Here is a 20,719-nt window from a genome sequence, read left to right on the forward strand (position 1 = left end):
GTGGAAGTGTTTTTAAAATGTCAATTGTTATTATTAGTTAGCTGCGACATAATGTTATGGGCATAGGGTGTCTTATTCATTGTGAAACTGTGTTTTCTTAATGGCATGAATCACACTGAAGGCCTAGATTTTAAATGCACGGCCCACCACTGTATATATACAGTGTGTATATATATATATATATATACATATGTGAAATTTATATATAATAAAAGTAATTTATAAAAAAAAGCTCCTTTTGGTGACAGTCTCAAATGGAAAATGCTTTTTAAATAATTACACTAAGTAACCTTTTCACAACAAGGTTGTATACAGGTAGGTTAACATAAGTTCACACAATAGTTAACGTGAACAAATAATAGTTTTACACCATTTAATAGTGTTCATTTCTACATGTACTAATATATTTCAACATTTTTGCACATATTAATATTAGTTAATGCATTATTAACTGACATGAACTAACAATGAAGAATAGTATATTTTTTAAATTAACATTAACCAAAATTAATAAATTCTATAAAACATATTGTTCATTGTTTGTTCATGATACTTAATGCATAAACTAAAAGTAACATATAGAACCTACTATAAATTGTTATCAGTAATTTATAGTAAATAATTGTTTATAAATAATGATTTTGTTAAGAATTGTTTTAAATAAATAGTAGTAAATAGTTTCCTTTTTTTAAGTTTTTAAAATAAAAGTTTGACCCATCTTTTAAATAAATAAGTTCATAGGCATGCTGTGTTTCTTTTAAAATCTTTTTAAAAATTTGGGGTGAATAGACTTAGCGGACAGCGGTCCAGGTCCGGATCTCGGCTTGGGTCCATCCGGACCACGAGACATCTTGACATTTGGTGCCCCATCTCACCGTTTCTATATTTCAAGTGACCAGCGTGACAGTACAACAGAGCAAGTGCTCGTGCGCAGAGAGCACTGATCTTTCAGCACTGTATCCTTGAATACTTTTCTCTTTTACAAAACACGCTTCATTTATACCCTTTCGCGCGTTGCGATTGCAGTTGTTATTTTAATGACAGTAGTCCATAGCGGAGAAATACAGTGAGCAGCAATATAGATTGATACTGGGATCTTTCGTAAAACACACTGCAGAAAACGAGAACGAAGCGAAGTGAATTCAACTTCATGTGTCTGAAATGAATCGGACTGTTCCGCAAAACCGGGTTTGTGACAGGAAAATGTGCTTCCAGAGCGCCTTAAAACTATAACGTTTTTTTCCGTCTAAAATTAGCTTTATTAATCAGCATGTTTCGAGCTTTTCACAAACACATTATTGTTTGTGAAAATTAATGAAGATCATCTCTCGCATAAATGGCAAGGAAAAAGAACCAAAAATTTGATTTTACTAGTAGCATAGTGGAGTTCTTATGAGGCCGTTTCCATTATTTGATAGTCTGACCATTTATAGGCCAACTTAACTTTAGCTAACAGTATTTTTAAGCTTCACTATTGTGCTGTACATTGTTTGTTGTTGATAGATTTTCATTTTAAGGAAAATATAAAAATGGTCCATTTAGACTTTTACATTTTCAAAATGTTCTCTCAGGGGATACCCCTGAACCCCCAAACAATATATTTCCTTAAAAGTCACAAGGCCTCCTATGCCCCTTGAGTATCTAAAAATATACAAACACAAATACTGGACTGCTGTCATTCAGCTTCGAAATGAACAGTTGATTTTATCTTTTAATATTTATAACAAAGTGCTCTCGATTGATAAACTCATTAAAATATTTTAATCTTTTGGTAGAAGATCCCCCAAACCCCACTACTTTGTCTTTGTCTCTGTAGCCCCAATGACCTGATTCTTGCCCATGTTTTTTTTATTTTTTTATTTTTTATTTTTTATACAAAGTACTATTACTGCCAACTTGGAAAGTTACAATTAGGCCTACTATTTCAAAAAATGAGCACTCCTTATGTCATTTCATAGCTATACTGACTACTAACACCATGTAATTTATTGTCCGGACCTTTGCTGGGAAGGAAATCTAGAGATCGGACCTCTTGGAACTTTAACTGAATAACATGGTATAGACCAATAGTCTGTAGTATGTCTAATTATAATTTTGCTTTATTTAACAACCGTAAAAGTCAATGGGATGTTCCTATAGCTATGTAAGCATACTGTATATGTGGAGCTGTGTGTGCTGTGTGTTTTTTCCTCTGCCCTTAGTGAATACTTAATGCACTTAAAGCAGCACCACAGCAGCATGAAATTCAAGCGTTTAAAGCGCTCATTCAGTTCCATAGGGCTAATCTCTTAAGCTTCTCTTCTCTTTTCAGTCCACACACACACACACACACACACACACACACGGTTTCCAGAATTTTGACTCTCACCTAGGTTAATACCAAATGTAACCAACCCAGACTGTGTGGGATTAGAACTGACAGGTTGTTGCACTCCATAAACATTCCTGCTGTAAAACGGATATTTATGCTCAGTCAGCCAATAAATTCTATTCCACACAGAGCTAAGCCAATACCCAGAAGTATCAGAATGCCATTACAGGCTCTGGAAAACAACACTGCCGACAAGTTTATTTTACATCAACTTTTTCGTAGACAGTACTCTATTTTTTAGAGCTCATTTGATGCTACTTTTATGATGAGAATTTCTGTATGATCCCTTCTTTGATTTTATTATATCAAGCTGTTACAACATTTGTAATTGTATAAGAGACAGATAGTACTTAGTTTTCTGAAAGGGAAAATGGTTTCAAGATGCATGAGGTTGAAAACAGGTCTTTACCTTAAAGAGGCTATAGACAGTTCTTCTTTTGTTTCGTTTGTTGTAGTGTGTGCACTATAGTGGGGGCACTGGGACAACAAAACCAAAGGTGTTTCATCTAATTGGAGATTTGATACATATACTGTTGTGGTTGATTATCAACCTGGTCTCATAGAATCATGTTACTATGTACATATCGTGGCAGTTTCATGGTGAAATATACACTAGAGGTGCTACAACAACAATGACTTTTATTCATTTCACATGAGTTAAATGGCAGTTTATTAGTTCATACACACTTACTTTTCACAATGTTCCTTACACAGTGCTGTCTTATGACATCAAAACACTTTTACTATAGCGTATGACTTGTAAGGTGATACATTTTAACGTCCGCATTACATAACCAATTACGTTTACAAGCTTTTTCCGAGTACGATCAAGTTATAGCAATGTGAAAAACCAGAGTGTGAGGCAACACATAAGCCGAATGTGTCTTAAATGCACCACAAAATGATGTGGTAGCTTCAGCTGCAGCAATTGCATTTTTCATCTCACATTTGCTTTTTATGACACTATTCGTTAGGTTTAGGTTTAAGGTTTGGGTAGGGATGTAGGTTTTGTTGATTTAAAACTCGATAGAGCATTAACCTTAAGAACCTTATCTGTTTCTGAGAAAATTTAACTTGCTTTAAAGCCACACAGTAGACATTACACTTCCGAACTGCCGTGATGTGTGTAATAAATGCCGTATCATTTTGCATGTTTTGCACATTTCGCCACAGTTACGTAATTTTCATGACATTGGGTTGGTGATTACATATGTCACAGTCTGTCTCCCTCATTTTCTTCATTTTCTTCAAGGACTCTTATTTTCAAGTGTGTCGTTGAATTAATGAAGTGTTACGTTGAGTTAGTGAAGTGTTATGTTTAGATTTAGTATTTGTTCCACTCCAGCGTTTGTTCCACTCCAGCGATTACTATTGTTGAGCCTTTTTGTTTGTTTCCACTCCAGCGTTTGTTTCCAATCCAGCATTTGTTCTACTCCAGCATGTTTAATTAAAGGATCTAAAGAATCTACTCCTGCATCTCCTCTCTTCCTCTTCCACTCCTAGACCCCAACATTACAACATAATGTGGAATCTGACGAGCCGGCATAGGTCCCAACCGTCCAGGGCTGTTTATGTAGTCCCATTCCATTCCTGGTCAGAGCTGCAATTTCTCTGTATATAAAGTATAAAAAAGAACTAGTGGAGCTCAAAATGCATGTCTTGCGGATTTTTCTTCTTGTCTTTAAGTGATCATACCGCATTACTCTCTAACTCTCTCAGGATGTATTGCATTATGTGGTAATATTGACAGTGATGTAGTAGAGGGTCATAGCCGGCTTACTCTTACTCACAGAAAGGGAGAGGGAGAGAATACATTAAATTTATTGCTGCACTATATCAATATCATTCATTATAAAAACGGATTGGTCCCATACTGGATGCTGATTGGTCAATACAGCCTTCCAGCCATGCTAAAATACTCAAAAGTAACAGCTATGGTGTGAAACACCTGTTCAACTGTGTATATCACTGCACAGCAACCGTAAAAACCAAGTATTAAACTTAGTTTACATTACAGGGACTAGCCTATATTTTCAAGCAGAAAGATGGCACTTAATAAATTTGCAATTAATTGAATTTGCAAAAGTGTTTTAATGAAAATGTGTGTGATTAATATTTTTATTGTGTAGCATCTGTTTTATAAAAGCAAAAAAGTTGGCATGTTATATTGTGAATAGAGACACAACGGAATAGGTGGCAGGCGCTCTGTTGAACATCATGTCAAACAACACCCTTTAGCCGTGACTATATTCTCAATATAGAATGTTCATGAACATCGCGTTTTTAAGATGGTGTCAAGTTAAGCGCTCTGTTTCATTGATTTGTGCTTTGTCCAGCTGTTTGAAAGGGAGGACGTGTCCTGTGTGAACACCCATTTATCTCTCCTGAGTGTTGAAGTGCTCAAATTGCTGTCTGTTGGAACTCAAGGTATGATAGAAATTTACGGCATAATCAGTCTCAAAATTCAAAATAAGGCCCTTTTTGGCACGTTTATGTATAGATGTAACTGGGTTTCATTAATTTCATGTTTTAATTAAAAAAATAATTTCTTGTGTTTACATGATCAATCATTGCTGTCACTTCCAAGTACTCAGGGACCTGTGCCCATCCCTAATTGTTTTGTTTGACAAACCATACTTTCACCACACTATAATAAAAAATAAAAAAATCTTTTTTTTTCTTTTTTTTTACTATTTTGCAGTTCAGTTTGGTAAGCTGTTAAACTTATTTAAAGGTGTAGTCAAAACCACATCTGTCTCTGCAGCAGAGAAGATATAGAACCAGCAAGCTGAACTGCGTCATTGCTGCTGGCATAATGATGATGTTGATAATCTGAGCTCTTTAAGCACTGATTGCTGTTGTTTGCTCCAGGTGTTACAGTGTCTGTATGAGTGTGCATTGTAGATGTTCTGCAGGTGGTGATTGCAGAAGCTCTCTCTCTCTCTCTCTCTCTCTCTCTCTCTCTCTCTCTCTCTGTCTGTGTGTGTGTGTGTGTGTGTGTGTGTGTGTGCGTGCACAACTGCTAATATCACAGATTGGCAGATAAACTCTCAGCTCTCTGGACTAGAGCATAGTCTGAGATATATTTATTGAACACACGCCCACAGACACACACTCAAACTTCTTTCAGTTGTGTCTCTCAGATATATAAAGTATATTAGTAACAGATATATGTACTCGCATTCAAGCAAGTTCATTCTGAATTTAACTGGTCCTACACACTCACAAAAAAGCTGCTCCTGTTGGCTAATAATCTAACAGGGATTTTTTTATCATTCCGAACTGTGCTGCTCTCTGATTGTTGTCAAGATGATTCACAAAAATTTCAAAACAAGTTGCTTTAAGGCAAGTCAATTCACTCAGTGGCCATCTTGGTATCATCTCCAGGCTGCTTTTTCCAGTCATGGTATTGAAAATGGATGGCTGGTGAAGATTGCGTACCAATTAACATATTTCAAATCAGCAATAAAATATGACAACAGGCATTGCGATGCTTCTATCAAAAAAAGGGATTGGCTCTTTTAATTGTAAGGTGGGAATAGCCGCTGAACTATATTAATATTATGTTTTTGCCGATTCCTTATTTCAGTAGTTCGCAAGGTAATGTATTCCTGCTTAGAGGATAGTGTAAAACATTTGTGGCTTGCTGTCCTGGGCGAAGGGCTCGAGGCTTGACCTGAGCAAGAGACAGTGGTGGTTGCGTCCACATGGAAATGAGCTCTGCGAGAGCTGAAAAGCACTGAAGGGATCATTAAGAATGAACGTGGGGGCCAATCCTAGCTGTGTGAATTTTAGCTGCCCGGACCAACCTTAAGTCTCCCTCCAGGCTTAGTGAGTTCGACGGAAGGGCCCGTGCAGCGAACGGGTGAGCCCCAAGGGAAGGGGCACTGTGGCCACTCGAGCAGGTGAGCCCAAACTGCGATCGAACAGGGGCTCTCGCTGCATTTGACTGGGAGAGTCCGCAATGCTTCGAATGGGAGAGCCCACAATACAAATAAACATGAATAGCTCACTCAGTGTTCGGAACGGGAGAACCCTCGCTGTGGTTTGAATGGGAGAGCCCTTCACCCCGAGTCTAGGTGTGAATCCTAGGTGCTCAGAACGACCTCAGCCTCTCCTCCTGACAATGGGGGGCCCTCTCTGCATTCGAACGGGGGAGTCCTCGCTGCACTTCGAACGGGGGAGCCCACGATACAAATAAATGTGAGTTAGCTCACACTGCATTCGAGCAGGAGAATCCCCACTGCGATTCAAACGGGAGAGCCATTGAAAGCTTAAGGCAGGCTCGTCATGCATTGGGGACGGGGGGCTTCCAAGGATGAAGCAAGTGTCCCCTTGACCCCGAATGTGAATGTTTGTGATTAGTTAATTAGGGCTCAATGTGCTTCTTTGAAGCATTTCCAAGCTATGCGATATGTTTGTAGGGTTCAGGGAGAATTGGTTTGAAGAATAGAGTCCTGGGGGGCATGGAGAAGGAGTCTGAAAGGGGAATTTCTAGGAATTTCAGTTCTGAACAGGGAGGAACTGGAGTTGGTGTCGGGTTCATTTCAAGGGCCGAGGCTCTGGATCTCTGACAGAAAAAATGAGAAAGAGTCAACAATATGGTTTTTTGAGCCTGGAATGTGTTCTGCTTTAATTATGGTTAGCTGAGGAGGGATTTTTGGTGAAGTTCCCTTTCAGAGGCAGCCTCGAACGGTTCCGAAGTAGGAGAGATTAAAATGGTAGAAGGGGGGAATAAAGTGAAGAGGAGAATGGGTCTTGAGCGGGGTTCTCCAGCAGAGGCAGCCTCACATGGGAATCTGCTCTAGTGGCCCATAGATAGGAAGGGGTGGAGGGATGGATTTTGGCAGAGAGAACAGGTTGTGTTGAAAATCTATGGCATCTGGAACATATTTGAGGCAATGTCAGGATACGTGCTTTCATGGGGATTTGTGATATGAACGAGCTGAATCCTTGGGTGCGGGACCGCACAGCATTCAATGGGAGACCATACGATCCGTGTGAAAAAGTTTATGTTGAATTTACTGAGCTCGAGCGACGCTGCGAGCAACTGGATCTGCAGGTGTGGGCCTACAGGGCATACGTGAAGGATGAACAGGATGAAACCTCAAGCGCGTACTCATTTGGCGTTTAACAGGAAGAGCCCATGTTTGTGGAGGAAGAGCCCAACTCACTCTGTGGTACGAATGGGTTGAGCACGGCATTTGACGTGAGGGCGTATGGTAGGCTATGTTCGAATTAAATTGATGCGGAGATGCAGGCTTATGATAAACTGTTTAATATTTAACCGATTGTTGTCAGTTGCTAGGTGGGTGATGGTTCATTTGGTATAATATGGGTTACGGAGCCATGGAGGCTGAGATGCATGGTCTGAAAGACATGCTGCGGTTGTGGCACATGAACGGTTATGGCAATTGGATTGCACGTTTGCGCTGTTTGCTGTGTAGTGGGAGTTTGTCGTATGGTCCTAATGACACCACTGTTGCAGTACTTGAACAGCGTATTTGCACTGTTTGCAGTGCGGTAGGAGGTTTGTTCGTACGTCCCGAAAGACGCCGCAATTGTGATGCTTGGACAGCATGTGTGCTGTTTGTAGTGTAATGGGAGTTTGTCGCATGGCTGAAAGAAGCCGTAGTTGCGACACCTGGATTAGGGATGTGTTGAGACAATAGAAAACATGGTAACATGGTAAACATTATCTGCGGACACCTGAACTTAATTGTTTACTAGATTTAATGTTGGGAACATGAGAAACAATGTCAGGAAACATGCTTGTGTGTGCATATGAACAACATCATTTAAAGTTGGTTTGTCATGAAATTAGAAGGCACCTGAAACTGAGTGCCCAGATGAATACCGTATTCTGATGTTTATTAACTTAAATGTATGGTTCGGAGCTTGTAGATTCTTTTCCAACATAATGCGAGTCAATTCATAGCTCTGTATTATTGGCATGGGGTGACTCGTCTCATTTTGACGAGGACGTATGAAATCGTAGGAGTGTGTGCCTGAGAGTTGGATTGAACAGATACTATAAGAGCACCGTTTGCAGATAGTGTGGTGGATAAAACGACTTGTTTATATTGGTGACTTGTAATAAATTCTACAGAAAACTGAAATATTGGAGTATAAATGAAGGTGCCAAGCTGAATCGTTCGGCGTCGATTTAACCTGTTACTTTAAACTTGGGTGGAGCATAAAATTATGACAGATTGTTGAGTGCTTTTAAAATCATGCAGCAATTAATTTGTATGTTCAAGCTTGTAAATAAAAGTTTGTAATCCAATGATTCGGGCAAAACTAGAGACGACTCTCTGTAAAATAAAATAATAGATTGATTTTACCTGCGTGAAGCTCTTGTCCTGATGGGAGGAGGGAAAGTCATGTTATAGTGTAGAGATGAGTGGAAGTTTGTAGCAGCGCTTGCTTCGTGTTATTGGGGATGTGAGGTGAGCTCGAAACAATTTGTGGAATAATTATGAATCAGTTGGGACACAGCATGTGATCCGCCACTTGCGGAGCCGAATTCAGCTTGTGTCTATTCGAACAGCTCTGCGAGATGGAAACGCAAATGGTGTTTGCCCACCCACTTTTAAAACAGACAGTTTCACGCCTAAAACGGCAGGGCTCAAACACCATAGCCAATATCAGAATTGGCATTATTGTAGAAGGGTTTCAACTAGGTCGTTAAGAAGGACACTCCCCATATGTGTCAGCTTAGTGATGCCTCAGGCCAGGGTAGCCCTTTGCAACCTTTGTAAAGACGCGAAGGGATACTGGTATGCTCGTCCCTCGAAGGCAAACCAAAGAAAGGGTCTGTGTTGAGGAAGGATCGATATGTGAATGTACGTGTCCTTCAGGTCGATGGCCGCGAACCAATCCTGATGTCGTGCTGACGCCAGGATGCGTTTCTGCGTTAACATCCTGAACGGAAGCCTGTGTAAGGCTTTGATCAAAGATCCAAGATTGGGCGTGACCCTCCCCCTCTCTTGGGCACAATAAAATAAGGGCTGTAAAAGCCCTTGCGCAACTCAGCTACGGGGACGGGCTCTGTTGCACCCTCGCCCCGCACCATAGTAGAGAGGATGCCACTGAACTGGGTGGGCGTCTGGCAAACTGGATCGGCTCTGGTGAGAAGCAGATGGGGTGCGGGACTTCAGAGGCCTGAAGACGGCCGAGTCGTGCCAAGGCAGGATGTGCTTAATTGCCTCAGTCTGCTTCCTCACCGTCGAGAACTGATGGGCAAAATCCTCGACGGTGTCACCAAAAAGCCCCCCTTGGTAAATGGGCACATCGAGAAAGCGGACTTTCTCGGTGTCACGCATCTCTGCAAGGTTGAGCCACAGGTGCCGCTCTTGGACCACAAGAGTGGACATCGTCCGGCCCAGGGTGTGCGCTGTGACCTTTGTCACACATAAAGCGAGGTCAGTCGCAGTATGCAATTGCTGCATCAGCCCCGGGTTGGTCCTACCCTCGTGCAGATCTTTCAGCGCCTTGGCCTGGTGGACCTGCAGGATGGCCATGGCGTGCAGGGCAGAAGTGGAATGACCCGCGGCCTTGTAAGCCTTCGTCATTAAAGAGGAAGAGAACCTACAGGCCTTGGAAGGGAGCCTTGGTCGGTCGCGCCAGGTGGCTGCGCCCTGTGGGCATAAATGCGCCACTACAGTGCGCTCTACCTGGGGAAGCTCGACATATCCCTTAACCGCTCCACCGTTGAGGGTAGTCAGAGTGGACGGGCTGCCATCTCAGTGTCTGCCTCATCCTGTGCTCTACCACCCATGGGCGGGAGCTCAGAAGATTCGTCCGCTTCCGATAGCAGAAGCCCACCCTCCGGTGACAGGTGTTATGGTCCCTCTTCCTGGTATTAGTTAGAAGTATGCATAACTTTTTCCAAATCTCTAACAGAGAGGATAGATTTTAGCTTAGAAATACAGAAAAAAACTGGCTTTCACAACAGCATTTATCTGATGATCAAATCTAAGCTCAGAGTCAAAAATAACTCCTAGATTCTTCAAATGAGAGTGCATGTTACCAGACAGTAAACCAAAACTGTCTGTCATATCTTTATCACGTTGATTCTGAACAAAAACAATAAACTCTGTCTTATCCTCATTTAATTGGAGAAAGTTATTCACCAACCAACCAAAATAATGGCAGAAAATAGGCTTTATTTTATTTTTGAAGAATACTGATTTTGTTGTGTAATATGACCAAACTTCTTTTGTGAAATTGTATCTGAATTAGACGTCCCTTACATGTAATAGGCTACATTAGTGCTTCTTCTTTTGGTGAATCTACCTATCATCCAGATAGCTGATTGGTGACTGTGGAGATTAATTCATTAGTCTATTAATCTAGATCTCGAGTTTTTAGAGCTGGGACAGAGACAGAGCTTGTAAACTTATTTTGTAATAATCAATTGTTGCACTCTAGCTAGAGTCTCATTACTGAAAAGTCAACTGCTCATATGCACTGGAAAAATGTAATGATGATTATGAAAACAATAATGGTTATGAAATGATAATGAGGATTATTATGCCTAATGAGATGGCAGCCTTCGGCTAATTATCATGTCTGATAACTCTTGTGCCCTGATAATAATCAACTGAAATCCACAATTTGTTTCATCAAATTTGAAGACGTTACAGCCTTGACTACATTCTGATTTTCTCAAGGGCCAGCTTGCGCTTTAGTTGCCATGACAACCCCCATCTTCGTCTGTCAGGAATGAAACCTTAAGTTGTCAAACTGGATGAACATCAATGTCTACACATGCAAAATAACTGTTTGTTTATATAGTGAAGTATCATATGTAACTTGCTCTACATCCTTCTTCTGCCTTTACATTTGTTTGATTTATATTCATGTTTAATCCACACAATCAGATAAATTAAGCAGAATAAATAAGAAAAACTTTAATTAACCAGTATAAATCAGTGGTCAGTAGTCTCAACTCAACTCAACTTTTATTTATAGAGCACTTTCAAAACCACAAGAATGGGCCAAAGTGCTGTACTGAGATTCCCATTTCAACATCAAACACAATGCATACCATGACAACTAAAATACTTATACAAAGACATACAAATAAAAACTTTGGAAATAAAAGCAAGTGCAAAGATACAAATTTGCCTCATACACCATAATAAATAATACTCACAAAGTTAAAACGTATTCAAAAGCCAAAGCAAATAAATAAGTCTGTAGGCCAGTTTTGAAAGCATCAATACACAATACTGATTTTATAGACAGGAGCAAATCATTCCATAGTCTAGGGGCTGCCACTGAAAAAGCACGGTCGCCTTTGCACTTCAAGCGGGACTGCGGAACTGTAAGACTGTTCAGTACTGGTCATTAGAGCGCAATCTTTGGGATTGATGAGGGATGACCAAGTCTCTGATATACAGTGGTGCCAATCCATGTAGGGCTTTAAAAACAAACATTAACACCTTATATTGGGTCCTAAACTTCACCGGAAGCCAGTGAAGAGCTGCCAAAGCAGGTGTTATATGGTCCCTCTTCCTGGTATTAGTTAAAAGCATGCATAACTTTGTCCAAATCTCTAACAGGGAGGATAGATTTTAGCTATACATCTTAACTGAAAAAAAAAAAAAAACTGGTTTTCACAACAGCATTTATCTGATGATCAAATCTAAGCTCAGAGTCAAAAATAACTCCTAGATTCTTCAAATGATAGTGCATGTTACCAGACAGTAAACCAAAACTGTCTGTCATATCTTTATCACTTTGATTCTGATCAAAAACAATAAACTCTGTTTTATAATTGGAGAAAGTTATTCACCAACCAACCTTTGACCTCAGCCAAACAATTATATATAAAAAAAAGTGTAATAGAAGAATAATCATCATGTTTTAAGGGTAGGTACAGTTGTAGGTCATCAGCATGAAAATGATTACAGATTCCGTATTTTTTTTAATTAACCCCAGATGCAACATATATAATGTCATTTATAAATTCAGTAATGCTCATGTCATTAAATACAGTAATGGTTTGATACCAAACACTTGTGTCTTTGCATGTCTGCAGGATCAGACTTCCAGTGTACAACACACATCATTCCTGTGAAGAACCAGGAGGGCGTGGTCATGATGTTCATCTTGAGCTTTGATTATTTGTTGAAGGAGGGCAGCATGGATTCATTAGACCGACTCAACCACACCTCTCCAGCTAGACAAGAACAAAGTGAGACTTTCTATCTTTATTTCTTCCTGTTTAATTTCTCCCTCTTTCATTACTTCCTGTTTAATTTACTTCTTGTTTAATTTCTCCTTCATTCCTTCCTTATTTACTTGTTTAATTTCTCCTTTCTTCTTTCCTTCCTTCCATCCTTCCTTCTTGTTTACTTTCTACTTCCTTCCTTCCTTCCTTCCTTCCTTCCTTATTTACTTATTGTTTAATTTCTCCTTCATTTCTTCCTTCCTTCCTTCCCCAAAGAAAACTAAGGCCTTGTTCAGACTGCCACTGAAAATCAGATTTTTTGCATATCCAAATTGTATCCAATTGAGTTTTGATAGTCTGGACAGCAAAAAAACACATGAAATCTGATTTTTCCGAATCTGATTCAAACCACATCGTGAGGTGGCTGCTCAAATCGGATTTCAAATGGTCTTTTGTGTCACTCTTAACGCGACACACAACGATGATGTCAACAATCGGTGACTGCAGCACAGAACATCACAATATTTACCAGTCTCCTCCGTCGCTGAGTTTTTCTTGTGCGACGGAGGAGTTCTGCACCGTGACTGGACAGGGCGCTTATTTGAAGAGCCATTTTTCCCGCATCTGTTTTCAAAGCATCGTCACGTGGGTACGCCTACGTCATTACCAAAGCAACCCATGCAGATAGGTTGGTTATGTCTGAACTCACAAATCTGATTTGATCACTTACAATTAATAGTGCGGACAGTCTGCCTGAAAAGATCTGATTTGAGAAAAAATCAGATTTGCCTGCAGTTTGAACACAGCCTAAGTCACATTTTTTTCTTTCCACCTCTCTCCTCTCACATCTCTTTCTTTTTGTCTACTTTATCTTAAACACCTAGTTTGGGGATTTCCATCATCCCCACTTACTGACAGCACCTTCTTAAATTGCTGACTACCTGTATGTCAGCAGAGAGAGAAAGAGAAAGGAAGGGAAAATTTCAAACAAATTAAGCATGGTGGCTGAGTAGAAGAAAAATATGGAGAAAGAAAGCAATGTGCTGTAAGAAAGATAGAGAAGGGAGAGGAAGAGAGATAAAGATTTTTTTTTTTTTTGCTCCAGTTGCTCCAGCTCACAAGCACACACTGTCAAGACTGAGCCCACTCATCCAGAAAGGAAATGAAGTGGGGAAAATAATTTATGTGACACAGTGTTACAATTATTTGGATCCCTGAGGCCAGGTGCTGCACAACGCTTCATTTTTAAGACTCCGTTCAGCGAAACTGAGTTCACTAAACTGCACAATGCTAACAGTGTGTGTGTACATGCTACAACTATGATATATGTTCATGGACACCTGTAAGCAATAAAAATGCTGTACAACATTTTCTGCAAATTATGCAACTCCATCAGTTTACACAAACCTGTACGAACACACACCTGCATACACGTACACAAACATATACTTTTACACAATAAACATGCCTGATGTCCTTCTCTAACTGTATATCGTAAAGTCACATCTGAACTATGAAATCTAATTAATATCCAATGTTAATACCATTTCCCTGTATCATAGCAACAGGGAATGTTTTGAAAAGGACATCTGTGTATTCATTAGTGTGTGTTTGTGTAAGTGTGTGTTAGAGGGACTGTTTAGTCAGGGCTGCTATAAACTGGTGATTTACCATGGCAATGTAGTCAGTATTATGCCAAGACACACAGCATAATACTTAAAGCCATGGTAAAAACTTCCAACAGGGATGAATATAGATTTCCTAGATCTGTTTCCCTCTCTGAGCAAGGCAGAGTGCTAAATACAGAGGAAATGCATTGAATCTGCAAAACAAACACAAAATAGCAAGTAAAAGATACAAGTTTTTCCATCCTCAAATTTTGTGTAACAGAGGCAGGCTGAAGACAATCCAAAAAACGTGAAGGTATCAAAGCAATAAAAGAAAACCAAACAGATATTAAACAAGAACTATGACTATAGCTTGGCTTGACTATAAACAAAAACCATGAACTTGAATCAGCATCAACATTACACAAACAATACCTGACAAAGGCAAATATGAGGGTTTAAATATACAGATATGGGGAACAAGATTACAAGACAACCAATAACAAAACTATACTAAAAACATAAGAACCAATGACAGAACAGAATATGAACCAGTAACAAGACAAGACTAATAAACCAAGGAACCAATAAGAACAAAACACATGAAACATGGCGGGATCAGGAAATCACATGACAAGACACATGACAAGAAACAGGAACAGGAAGTATGAACTAAACTACAAAATAAAAGACAATAAAATTAAAACATTAAGTATGTTCAACTTCATGCAACTTCGGCATTGGACTTGAAGCAGTGCCTGTCGGTTAGAAATTTTGACCAACCTGAACCGGCGCTACCGCTGTGTCTGCATTACATATGCCATCAAAGTCTTCAGAGGAGCTGCTCAAGCTCTGATGACGACACAGCTCATTCACGATTGGCCAGACTCACAACTTGACAATGGTTACACGTGTTTCATGGGCTGCGTTCGCAATTGCATACTTCACATACTACTCTTACTACTTCTGCTATGTCAGTCTATGGCAGAAATAAGAGTAGTATGGTAGTATGCCATTACCATGCTGTTTATTCTGGCAAAAACTCCATGTTTTTATAACAGTACATCATGTTTATTCATTAAAAACATTCAAAATGTTTACAAATACTGACTCCTTTATTCTATTAAAATAATACAGGCTTTTATTGTACTTTCTTCTTGCACACCCAACATGCACTGTATTAAGCAGCACATAAACCTTTCAAATGAATAATGTTTCAGATTATTTTGTGTAAAATTCAAGCATCTGTCTATCTGAATCACATTTTGTCTGCAAACACCGCGTGATCTTCGTGACTGTTGTAGGTTCTGATGACGACGGGAAGCGCAAGTGTCCAGCTTGGCTGCTCTCTTTTCAACTCCTCCCCCGACTGCAAATGGCAAATCTTGCTGATCAGTAAATCGAGATGCAGTTCAAGTCGAACACACCTATTGACAAAAACACACATTAACGTGACAGTGTCACCCTAAACACTGTCAGTGATTAATCACGACTAACTCGGATCAAAAATTGAAGGACATCCCCACACAAAAAGCCTCTTTTGTGGGGTGTGCTAGGTTTGTTTTCATGAAGTAGTGATATAAATAGCCCAGTTTGGAGAGAGTTTTAATTAATGCTGGCATGATACTGAAACTCCAGGGAGGAGAAAGAGAGAAAGAGAGAGACAGAGAAAGAGAGAAATCACACTGCAGATAAATACAAAATAAGATATTTTTGATTGATAAATGACATTACAACTTCATATATGTAATTATCACTTGAATATAAAATAAAATAACTTTAAATTTCATTATAGTTCATTCATTAAAGTAATTAAACAGTGAGAGATGCAAAGTAAAAAGTAAATTTATCCCACTAATGGCATAAATAGAAGATCAGTACTTTATAATAGAACAGATAAATGGGTTGTTGACCAAATACATTAAAAGTAATTAAAATTGTTGTTTAACATAGTTTTTAGGTGAAGTACAGTATATCATGTCACACTGCAGAACACTGCTGACACTTTGAAATGTCATGTCAACTACCCAAACAAAACAGAAAGGATCATGAGCTTTCCTTGGACACCAATAATGTTTTGTAGGGAGTCAAGAGGCATCAAGTAACTCTCCTACGCCAAGTGTTCTAGTATTGCCCATTATTGTGATTTTTGATTAAGCTGGACTTACAGGTCCACAGATATTTTAGCCATATTTACTGTATGTTTGATATGAAGCTCAGGTAATGAAATCTGTGCTGAGTCCTGGGGCTGCCTTGCCCTCCAGAGGAGATAGAGAGAGAGAACTTCATTTGATCCATGTCTTCTCTCATCTCCTCTCTGAATTTTATTGATGCTGATGTCCCAGTTTTCCTTCCATCAGAGACATTTCTGCTTGTTTAACATTCAGGCAGTTCTTGTTAAAGATTCACATCGTGGGTAAGACTGCATGGCTGCAGAGGTTTTGAGGCAGAGACAATCCCATCAGTGTAACCTTACTTGACAGCTACTGTCATTCTGTGAATTGCACCATAAACTCATGTATTGAGTACACCATAGTACAGTTAGATGATGACAGAATAAAAAAGATTCACATGCATATTACTAATTAGCTTTTTTTATAAATATGGAAGTAAAAATGGAATAAGAGAAGTTCCTGATATATAAACAGTCAGGTTTGTGTGTACTGTATACAGTTGAGTGCATAAGTTTGCATTCCCTTTATAGAATCTGCACGATGTTTATCATTTAAAAAAATAAGAAGGATCATAAAAATTGCACACACACACACACACACACACACACACACACACAAAATTATGTTTACAAATCCATTGGGGTTAAGAGAAGTGGATGTATCTGAACAATTGTTACAACAGCACACACACAAATCAGGAAATGAGTGAAACACACATTAATATATCACTGTGACAAAGACAGTGTTACATTTATATTCCATACTTGCTGTCATTTTTACATAAACATGCTATTAAAAATGTCTTCCTATCTACCAGAGACATATTTAACAGATTGAGAAGAAAAGAGCTGTTAGCTTTATTTGCAAGATATTGAAATACTGCTTCTTTCTTATTACCTCCACCGAACACTGTTCCTACCCTTTCTCTCTTTTTTGGTAGAAAAAGGACGTTTCTTCCGTTTTCGTCTGCCTGCGCCACTGAGCATGCTGGGAGTAAGTAAGCAATCTCTTCCTCAGGAGGACCCGGATGAGGTGACCATCCATTCAGTCAATCAGAATGAGAAACACTCATCCTGCTCGTCATCTCTCTCTCTTTCCCTCTCTCCACGTGAACTCCACCCCCCCACCGGCGAGAGCTGTAGCCCCTCCTACAGAAACGACACACAGGCTCTGATTGGCCAGAGTTATATGGGGTCATGTTCACCAATCTCAGGGCCACAGGATCACTCGTCTCCACGGGGCCCCTGGGAACGGATTGACCCTCAGGAGCCTTTGGGGACTGCATCCAATAGGGCATCGCGGGCCAGCATGTGTACATTTAGGAGAGTGTCATCTACGCAAGATTTTGAAGGACTCAGCACACGTACACAGAGGACGTACCGTGAACGCCATGCTAGCGAAGGTATACACACACACCAATATGCACAAACAGGTATATGCATTTAGAAAGCAACATAACAGCCACTATTAGTTACATGACGTGATTTGATTTGTGCTGCCTTTGACTCACCAGTTATCAATCACAGCAACCAGTTACCTCGAAGCAGCTGAAATTATGCAGATTAAAACATGCAGATGTTTACTTATCTTTGCAGGGACCTTGCAATGACATCTGTTGTTTTTAATATGAGATTGAAAATAATTGCTATAAATTTGGATCTTTTGAAAGAGGGTTCTCGGTGAATATGTTTACGTTTTCTCTTTGAACAACATGACAATTTGCCTTGTGAAAAAAACAAACTTTTTTCTATTGTGACTAATTTAATTTTTTTAAATATGTAAATTAGATACCATCTTATAAAATATTATTTTAATAATAATAGGGGTCTATACCTATTTTGAAAAATGAGATTGTACATACCGTGGATATAAAAAGTCTACACACCCCTGTTAAAACAGCAGGTTTTTGTGATGTAAAAAATGAAACAAAGTTCAATCATAACAGACTTTTTGCACCTTTAATGTAAAAATTACAACCTATGCAATGCCAATGAAAATTAAAGTGACACATTTCAGAGGAAAAAATAAATAAAATAAAAAACTTAGAATAACTTAATTGAATAAGTGTGCACACCCTTTTATAATTGGGTATGTGGCTGTGTTCAGAATCAACCAGTCATCAAGCTCATGTGAAATAGTACACACCTGTCTTCACCTGAAGTGACTCTGATTAACTCCAAATAAATCTCAGCTGTTTTTGTAGGATTTTTCTGACATCTTCTTGGTTGCATGCTACCACAAGAGCCATGGGCCACAAAGAGCTTACAAAGCATCAAGGGGATCTCATTGTTGAAAAGTTTATAGACCAATAGCACTTACATCTAACCTATGTAAACTGATGGAGAAAATGATTGTAAATAGGCTGTATTATGTGTTGGAGAGTAAGGGATTGTCAGCACCTTATTAAAATGGTTTTAAAGAAGGTAGATCAACATTGGATGCACTAATAAAATTGGAAACTGTTAAGAAAGCAATAGCAATGAAAGAGAGGTTAGTGGCAGTTTATTTTGATATTGAGAAGGCATACAACATGTGGAGAGAATTTTTTTTTATTTTATTAAAATCGAAGAAAATTGGAATAGAGGGAAGACTCTATAATTGGGTTTTAATTTTTTTATTTGAAAGAACAATCCAAGTTCGAGTAGGTAATGAATTGTCTCAAACTGTAAGAGTGGAGAACTGAAAAAAATTGGGGACCTGGGTAGCTCAGTGGTAAAATACGCTGGCTACCACCCCTGGAGTTTGCTAGTTCAAATCCCAGGGTGTGCTGAGTGACTCCAGCCAGGTCTCCTAAGCAACCAAATTGGCCCGGTTGCTAGGGAGGGACTGAGGCAAATCACTACGTGACCATGAGGACTTAAAAAGCACATTGGGAATTGGGAGAAAAAGGGGAAAATAAAAAAAAAAAAGAGTGGAGAATGGAACACCCCATTGTTCCCCAATGGAACAGGCCTATATTATTTAATATTATGATTAATGACATATTTGAAGGAGTGTCATCAGGAATTAACACGGCTTTATATGCGGATGATGGAATAATGTGGAAAAGAGGGAGGAATATATCCTTTAATATGGAGAGAATTCAAGAAGCAATAGGGATAGTTGAAAAATGGTCTCTAGAATGGGGTTTCAAATTTTCAATATCCAAAACATGTTATCAGATATTTACAAAGAAGAAAATTAAAGAGAACAAACAACTTAAATTATATGGGACATCGTTTGAAAAATTATCTAAGTTTAAAGATCTGGGAATGTGGTTTGATGAAAAGTTAACTTGGAAAGATCATATAGATTATATTATAAAGAAATGTAGTAAAGTATTAAACTTAATGAGAGTGGTTGCAAGACAAGACTGGGGTGCAGACAAACAATCATTAAAGGGTATATACTGTATGTTGGAATTATGTGATCAGTACTAGACTATGGTTGTATTGTATATGAATCTGCATCTGCAACTGTGTTAAAGAAACTAGATATCATGCAAGCTAAAGCATTAAGACTCATTTTAGGAGCAGTTAAAACTACACTAATTGCAGCATTACAGGTGGAAACGTCAGAAATGCCACTGTATATAAGAAGAGAGAAAATAGCTATGGCATACTGGATTAATCTTCAGGGACAAAACAATGATCATCCAGTAAGGGGAGTACTTGCTGAAAGTTGGGAAACAATAAATACACCAGGTAAAGGCTTTGCATGGAAAATAAAGAAATGGGCTAATGAAAATGGTCTAGATATTAAGTCATTTGCTCCAATAGTTGCAATACCTCCGATACCACCTTGGTTATTCACACAACTTGAAATTGATTTAAAGCTACATGAAAGAATTAAGGAGAAAAGGGATGGAGTTAATACAAAAACATATGTAAAAGAATATAAAAAAAGTATGCATTATTCATTTCCTCAAGTATACACCGATGGCTCAAAGAACCAAGAAACCGGAAGGACGGGCAGCTTTTTATGTTCCAGAGTTTGAAGTAAGGAAGTTTGGAAGAATAACAGATGGTGCATCTGTATACACTGCAGAGATGATAGCAATCTTAATGGCACTTGGCTGGATTTATGAAGTACGAGTAGATAAAGTAATAATATGTTCTGACTGAATGGCGGTTCTTTTGAGTTTACAATCAAATCAAACAAATAGAAGTGACATTTTAATAGAAATCATGATTACATTATACAGTCTAAAACAGATAGGAATAATAATTAATTTCATGTGGGTACCAGCACATGTGGGAATTCAAGGCAATGAAGAAGCAGACAAAATGGCTAAAGAATCATTAAGGGTGGATGAACCAAATATAATGTTTCACTTAGCAGATCAGAAGGGAAACATTTGGTATTGGAAGCATGCAATAGGAAATGGCAGACTTATTGGGATTCATGT

The 20,719-nt window shown here is 38.9% G+C and overlaps 1 protein-coding gene across 3 annotated transcripts in view; it reads left to right on the forward strand.

Moving 5' to 3' along the window:
- Positions 1 to 20,719, forward strand: part of LOC127448924 (potassium voltage-gated channel subfamily H member 7-like) — a 117,356-nt gene that overhangs the window by 27,734 nt on the left and 68,903 nt on the right. For all 3 annotated transcript variants that reach the window (XM_051711879.1, XM_051711881.1, XM_051711880.1), the window contains exons 3-4: positions 12,420 to 12,575; positions 17,273 to 17,734. In XM_051711879.1, coding sequence (XP_051567839.1) covers positions 12,420 to 12,575; positions 17,273 to 17,734 — 618 coding nt within the window. The remainder of the gene's footprint in view (positions 1 to 12,419; positions 12,576 to 17,272; positions 17,735 to 20,719) is intronic.

Source organism: Myxocyprinus asiaticus, chromosome 12 (assembly GCF_019703515.2).
Source record: "Myxocyprinus asiaticus isolate MX2 ecotype Aquarium Trade chromosome 12, UBuf_Myxa_2, whole genome shotgun sequence".
Taxonomy (NCBI): domain Eukaryota; kingdom Metazoa; phylum Chordata; class Actinopteri; order Cypriniformes; family Catostomidae; genus Myxocyprinus; species Myxocyprinus asiaticus.